The following is a 7,623-nucleotide window of genomic DNA, read 5'->3' as shown; positions in this document are numbered from 1 at the left end:
AGTAATTAAACTAATTACTTAAAATCTGCATTTAATCGATTATTCAGTTCCTTGTTGGTTTTCCTTGTTAGGTTTTTGATAGTAATTTTGGTTAAACAAATTTTTCATGTTTGACTAAAGAAAAGTATATATAGTCGACAATTATGCCATATAATACACAAATGCACAACAAAATAAAATGCTGTCTAAAGAACTTAAAATGTTACTAGCAATAAAGATCAGAGAAAACAAAGAGGTTCTTCTTGGGAAGCTTAGTATGTTTTAATTAGCAAACTATTTAAATAAAAATATGTATAATCACATTATATTATATATATATATATATATATATACATATATATATATATATATATATATATATATATATATATATATATATATATATATAATATAGGTAAGCTTTTTTAGGTATGATTCTAATTATAAAATAATATATTATTATAGAATATTTAGTATTTTACTACATAAAACTATATTATACTATAATTGATTATTTATTTACTCTACTTTTAGGTCCATCTATTACTATGAGGCATAGAAATAGAATTTGGGAAGACATAATGTCACATTTAAATAGTTTAGGGGCAAAAATTGAAGATATCAACCAGCTGCGTAATAGAGAGTGGGATTATTTGCGAAGAGCTACAATGCAAAAATTTGCTAAAAGTCTAAAAACAGGTATAGTTTTGTTATATATATATTTATATGTGTGTGTGTGTGTGTGTGTGTGTATATACACACACATATATAATTAAATATTTTTGTATATATATAATATATACAAATATATATATACATTTTTTAAAGGTGCTGCAGGGAGACAACTAACAGAATTAGATAATTTTGTCTTAGACATTCTTGACAGGAAGTCAATAAATGTGTCTGGAATCAATGTTCCTGATTTTAATATCTCTTTTTGTATGACAGATGATGCATTGTCATCCACTCCCAACCAACTTTCTACTCCCACTGCCACCCTTTCTTCATCAAGTAAAGAAGTAAACTTTACTTTGAAACAATCTTCTGATACAGCTTCTTTTATTTCATCTATGTCTGGTATATTTTTCTTTATTGGTTAAGACTAGTTGTATTATAAGATATATATATATATATATATATATATATATATATATATATATATATATATATATATATATAAATACATATATATATATATATATATATATATATATATATACATATATATATATATACATATATATATAGATATATATATGCATATATATATAGATATATATATACATATATTGTATAGTTTATAGAGTTATATTTTATTCTTATATAAATTCTATACAAATTAACTGTTTATATTAGATGCAAGAATTGATTGTATGTTCTCCCCTAATTTAGACAAGACCACTCTTGTTGGTGATAGTCGTCAGATACTTCAAGGTAATGCAATTTATATATTGTTTTTTTTTTAAATCTCAGTTGTTTAATCTAGTTAATTGTAGGTTTTAGACTTATAATTATATAACAGACAACATCAATTTGTGCCTAATTTTTTAAAACTAGTATTTCCAAAACCATCAAAAACTTCTTATTTTTAAAGGAATCTAAACCACCTTTCTTATTATTTTAGTTAACTGATCTTATTTTGACACCTAGAATTAAATTTTAGATTCAATTCAAAATAAACCATCAATGGGGGCATTAGAAAATTTAAAAAGAAAACAAGCTAGAGAAAGTCTCTTGGTAGATGGAAGTTTTAAAAAATTGAAAGTAAGTGTTTTAGGGTTAGAAAAAGAAAGATTAGAAAAAGAACAAGAGTTAAGAGTTAAACTTTTGAAATTGGACGTTGCCCTCAGGCAACAGCAAATTCGAAAAGGAAAGGCTTTAACAATATATTACACAACAGCAACAAAGCTAATGCATGAGAAAATGCAACCTTCAAACCAGCAACATTTTGTAAATACAGACACGGTATTTTATTTTTTATTTTTTAAATTAATTTGTAGTAATATTTAGTATAACTTTATCATTAAAATTTTTTTTTTGTTTTAGGAGGAAATTCTCTTGCATTAAGAGAAAAGCTACATCATAATTTTATGTTAAATTTTGAAAATTATTGTATAAAAATATATACTATATTTAAACATTCGTCTTGTATAACCATGACCAATTACATTTTTTTAGTAACAATAAAAAAATAACTCCAATCTGAAATTGTTATTGTTATTTCATCTTTTTATCACCATTGCCTTACAGTAATAAATTCTGTAAAACTTCACACAAACATTAAGACCAATGCTGTTGCGATGTGAAATAGATACAAGCATTACAACTATAAAGTTAACAAATCTCCTATTATTTTTTAAGCGTGCTCTATAAATAAACAAAATATACATACTTAAAAACAAATATAAACATATATTTTTATGGTCTAATTTTTTATAAAAATTTCTTGCATTTATTAAAAAATCATTGTGTAAATTTTTTTCCAATTTTAATTCAACTAATTTAGACACAAATCTATGATCCATGTCTAAACAATTTTGATAGATCCTATGCTCTAGAACAAATTGTTTATGAATTTTTAAACAATATTTTTAAGTAAAGTAGTTAAGTAGCTGTAATCGTCTATTCAAAGCTCTATCATTCTGATTTTCTTGAGCTAGATTTTCATCAGCTTGTTCTTCTTCGCGTTCTTCAAAGTCATTACCGTTGTCTCCATGTCGAATACACAAGTTATGGATAACAAATCCACACATGATAAGCTTAGAGGCATCTTCGACCTTATGCAAACGAATTCCAGTTTTCAAAGCATAAAACCTGTTTTTGACAATTCCAAAACATCGCTCAATTATGTTTCTAGTTTTTCTCTGTGCTATGTTGAAACGTTTTTGAGCTCCGTCTGGATCACCGGGAAAAGGTGGAATTAACCATTCTCGACATGGGTACGCAGAGTCAGCCAAAGTTACAGCTCCATTAAATGGAAGCTCTCCAATTTCAAACTTGTTCCATAGGTTGCAATTTCTTACAACCTAATAGCAGTAAAGTCACAATATTTAAATTTACTGTAAGTTACATTATAATACATTATATTAGTTAGTCTAAGCTACATTAAAATTAGCAATCATAATAGTTCAAATAGTATGTTCAAATATGAACATTCCGAAGAGTGTCACGTACTAGTTGAATAGCCGGCATTAGTGCACTAACAGTTGTAAAATATAACTTAGTGACAGACTTACATGTGCATCATGCCACCTTCCTGGACTGTTGGTCGATGCATAAAATATGGATGTGTCGGGTCCACATACTGCCATTGCATTTATGCTATGGACATGATGGCGATTGATTAGAGAATCTTCATCTGCTTGAGGAGGGTTAGAAAGGAGTATATGAGATCCATCCAGGACACCACATACGCACGGAAAACCTCCGATTTCCATGAACTTCTGTGGAAGAGAGGAGCAATCATTGGGCCACTTTATGATCTCTTGTCGAATCTAATCTTATAGGATAACAATTTTTATCTTTACTAAACTTAGTTTTTAATTTACTTACTAAAATAAAAATAATAAGCAACTTTATATGACAACGTAAAACTTTCAATAGTTTTATTAACTTAATACACTAACATTGAAAATAGCTTCTCCTACACTGTGTATAATACGATAAATTGTGTTGGTAGAGATTCCATGACAGTCTCTGAGAACATGAAAAAAAACATTTGTGCCAATAAAATGAAGAAATACCATTATCTGGAAACGTACTGAAATGCTTTTATTTCGCTTAGTATAATGTTGCAAATCATCTTTAAGCCTAGTTTCTAAAAAATCTAATACAGCTCTTGGGACTCGATACTGCTCTCGAAAAACGTTGTCAGAAACATCTTCGTTAAAAGAGCGACCATTAAACTAAAATGAAATTGAAAAACAAAACAAAAATATAATTTCTGTGCATATTTAGTATGATTTCTGATTTTGTTCGATAACAAATCATTAAAAAAACATCAAAATTTAGTAATTTTAAGTAATGCTTTAAACTCCAACCTCTCGAGGCAATCGGTGGCGAAGCTCATTTTCTGCAACTTCGAAATCTAAATCTTCATCCGAAAAAATTAAATCCATGTTCCTATTTTAATTTTACACAGTTTTTTTAAACACCAAATACTACAATGTAAAAATATTTATAAAAATAGAATAGACAGCACAGCCTACTTAATAACTAATAAAAATTATTAAGTAGGCCTACTTAATAAAATTTTTTAAAAAAATTGTTGTTATCAATGACGTATTACGCATATAAAAAGTGCGTGAATTTAAGTGACGTATACGTTTTATGCTTTATAGCAATGGCCGAAAAAAATACAAATAGCGATAAATTCTTCGAGTTTACGCATTTTTTTACGTGTAAATAATTTACTTTAAAAATTGCGTTTTTACGAAAGATTTTTTTTCTCGAAAAAAACTTCGAATTGTTTATAGCATTGGCCCCGGAAAGTTGAACAGTATCTTTGCACCCACAAATATTCCAAATATCACAAGCAAATAAATTGTGATCAATACATTCATTATACAAACTCTTACACGCGGTTCTGCCACACCAATCGCAATGGGTAACAGATACCAGTGCCAACAACATTAAAAACATAATAAATAAACAACGCAACCCTTTATATAGCAATAACCAGGTTAACAACAACCCAGTAATACGAAACGGTTATAAATTCCATACCATCTAACCACTCGCCAACCATATATAACTATGAGATATATTGCCATTTCATAGTTAATAAAAACCATCCCACCGACCACGTGAGATCCCACGTGGTCGGTGGGATGGTTTCTATCAACTATAAAAATGGCAATATATCTCATAGTTATATATGGTTGACGAGTCGTTGGATGGTATCTAAGAAAATTAAAAAAGTGAAGATAAAGTAGTCTTCATTCGATAATTTACAATGTTTATGTTAGTTTGCTAATTATATATCGAATGTGTTTATAAATAACTTTTTTTCTGTGCGTTAAAATCTAGTTTTGCAACATAATTTTAATATATATATAAATATATTTTTTCAGATTTTGGGAATAATGTTTTGAAGTTTAAAAGTTCTTAGTGGTTGGAGAAGGAGAGTTACCCCTTTCCCTTCTCCCCCTCCTCTCCTTTGTGTCTGCTACTGATATACATGAGCGGCGTGAAGGTGTTTATTTAGTTCATTTAGTTGGCAAAATTGACTCTTTCAGTAAACTTAGTCGAAAAATGTAGACCTTTTGGAACATCATTCGGCAAATTTCAATTGTGTGAAAACGCTTTAAATATATTTTATTATAGGTCATTTGTAAGTGTACAATCCATACACAAGTATGAAGGAGAGGTTTACCCGAAAGCGCACAATTTTTTAGATAGGGTATATTCGCATACGTATTTCTGGCTGCGAGTACGTACACGATTTGACGTTTAAGGATTTAAAAATGTGGAATTAAAAGTTTTTTGATATGGATTGTTTTTAACGTTTTGAAATTTTAAAAAGGTTTCTCAATTTTATAAAAAATAAGTGCGTACATACGCAGAGGGAAGGGAGTTGCGATAAAGCATTCAAAATCAGTAGTTTTTCGTGTTTTATGGATGGCAAAACACCCTACATAATTAGTCATATATTAAAGATTAAATACAACAAATACAAAAATAAAATAAACAACAAAATGCAGATAAAAGTGGCATCCATACGCAGTAAAACTTCTGATTGCGCTCACTCTTTTACGAGTCTGTGTGTTTTCAATGAATCCTTGCTGCCTTTGTTCGCATTATTTACGTACGTCCTTTGTGGTAGCCTCCAGTGCTGCGGCAAGAGGGTCGCAGGCCCCCTGGTAGCCCTGTAGTAAGGGCCCCGAATTTTTTTTCTATGAATATGTGTTACTGAAAAAAAAGCGCCATAAATTTCAAAAGTGGGCCCGAAAAAATTGTTGTTTTACCCATAATGGGGGGATGAGCAACAATTATTGGACCCTCTTAATGGGGAGAGGTAGTGTACCCACGGCACATGTTGCCCTACCTTGAACGCACTTTGTGACTGATTTGATGCGTTTGTGATAACTTTTTATTCAAACAGAAAAGTAATTTTTTAAACCCAAATTACCACACAAACTTGACATAATTTTAACACAAACTTAACATAATTTTAATGTCCTGGGTCTCAAAAAAAGCACAATTTGAAAAAGATTTTTAAAAAAATGATATTGCTTTGTTCAAGGTAGAATTTAAAAATTATAATTTTAAACAAAGAAAGTAAGCCTGCAAGAAATAAATAAATAAAATATAAATAAATAAACAAATAAAAAGTCAGAAAAAATTTTTTGTAAACTATATCCTATAAATGATAAGGATCATAGAAATATTAGAATATCAAGTTGCTTTATCGAGACTTTATTTTAGGATTCTTATATATTTATATTTTACATCGTTTTTATTTTTTAAATTTTACATCATTTTATGCTGTACAATACCTATGTTCAAATTAACTAATCCAGCTATCAGCACCATTATCATCCAACATATCAACTTTAAATAGATATAATTTTATTAAGGATGTTTTACTTCCGCATCCGACCAATTGCTCTTTCAACATGAATTGTCATATTAGATAGTTTGCGTGAACGATCAACCTCATGTGCTGATAACTGCAATTTTTTATGTGCAAAACTAAGTGCTTGTAACACTGCTCCTCTTACTGCAAGTTCTTTTTTAACCTCAATCTCAATCTGCTAATATAATATCGCCTGTCTCTATATTGCCTAAAAAGCGATAATCGCTTGTTAATTGCTTATCTGAAACTCTTCCTCCCCAACCACTTGAAATATAAGAAATTGCTCCATTAGGCGCAACCGCAATCAAATATTTATGGCATTATAATGTTTAAAATTTGACCAAGGCTGAGCTCTTGCTTGCAAGTTAAATGGTCTTTGAATATCTGTGCAATCAGTAATGCATGATGTTTTTTGGTTATTTTTAAATCACATTTTTACGCAAAGCTTCTTTACTCGGCCATACAATAAAATCTATTAACAACTCTGCTAACTTTGGCAACCATGAGCTGTGAATTTTGGATAATAATTTAGGTTTAACATAAAATCTATAAGCAATATCTTTATTATAAGAACCCATCTTCAATTTTCTTAATACTGTTAATAAATGATCTTTAATCGATAATAGTAAGTTATTTAACATTAATTTCTGACAAAAACAAATTTAAAAATAGCTGTATTTATACCAATATAGAACATAAACTTTTTTTCTGATTTCTTTAAATTTATAAAACCAAAATTTGTTCTGGATCTATTCAAACATTAAATTTTGAGTTTATTAGTTAACATTTTAGAATTTTTTGTGATTTCTCTTTTACTTTTACCTAGAAAATATAAAAGTAATTAGTAATACTTTTAACTAATAATTAAAAAAATAATAATAAAAAAATGATATCGTAACCAAAATAAAAACAATTCTATATAACAGAAAAATATTTATGATAAAAAAAACTAAACATTAATTGCAATCTTATATTTTTTTACCTTATGTACATTTTTGAGTAATTTGACTGAAAGAAGTTCCATCATTTACATGAAAGTCTACTATATTTAAAAGATCAGTATTGTT

The 7,623-nt window shown here is 28.5% G+C and overlaps 2 protein-coding genes and 1 long non-coding RNA gene across 3 annotated transcripts; 1 reads left to right on the top strand and 2 right to left on the bottom strand.

Annotated features, from left to right (window-relative positions):
• Nucleotides 1-1,674: 1,674 nt before the first annotated feature.
• On the top strand, nt 1,675-2,187 carry LOC136080948 (uncharacterized). Its single transcript, XR_010638753.1, has 2 exons — nt 1,675-1,944; nt 2,026-2,187. It is a non-coding gene; the product is annotated as an uncharacterized LOC136080948 (long non-coding RNA).
• A 383-nt stretch (nt 2,188-2,570) lies between these two features.
• Nucleotides 2,571-3,061, bottom strand: LOC136081194 (putative nuclease HARBI1). The gene is made up of 2 exons (XM_065798492.1): nt 3,050-3,061; nt 2,571-3,005 (listed from the first exon to the last, which is right to left on the bottom strand). The coding sequence occupies exons 1-2, from the start codon at nt 3,059-3,061 to the stop codon at nt 2,571-2,573; spliced, it is 447 nt and encodes a 148-aa protein (XP_065654564.1).
• Nucleotides 3,036-4,141, bottom strand: LOC136081644 (uncharacterized). Its single transcript, XM_065799210.1, has 3 exons — nt 4,020-4,141; nt 3,606-3,884; nt 3,036-3,473 (listed from the first exon to the last, which is right to left on the bottom strand). The coding sequence occupies exons 1-3, from the start codon at nt 4,095-4,097 to the stop codon at nt 3,171-3,173; spliced, it is 660 nt and encodes a 219-aa protein (XP_065655282.1). The 5' UTR covers nt 4,098-4,141; the 3' UTR covers nt 3,036-3,170.
• Between the last annotated feature and the right edge of the window lie 3,482 nt (nt 4,142-7,623).

Source organism: Hydra vulgaris, chromosome 06, assembly GCF_038396675.1.
Source record: "Hydra vulgaris chromosome 06, alternate assembly HydraT2T_AEP".
Taxonomy (NCBI): domain Eukaryota; kingdom Metazoa; phylum Cnidaria; class Hydrozoa; order Anthoathecata; family Hydridae; genus Hydra; species Hydra vulgaris.
Note: the sequence above shows the minus strand (reverse complement) of the source record. Positions and strands in the feature narration are given on the sequence as shown.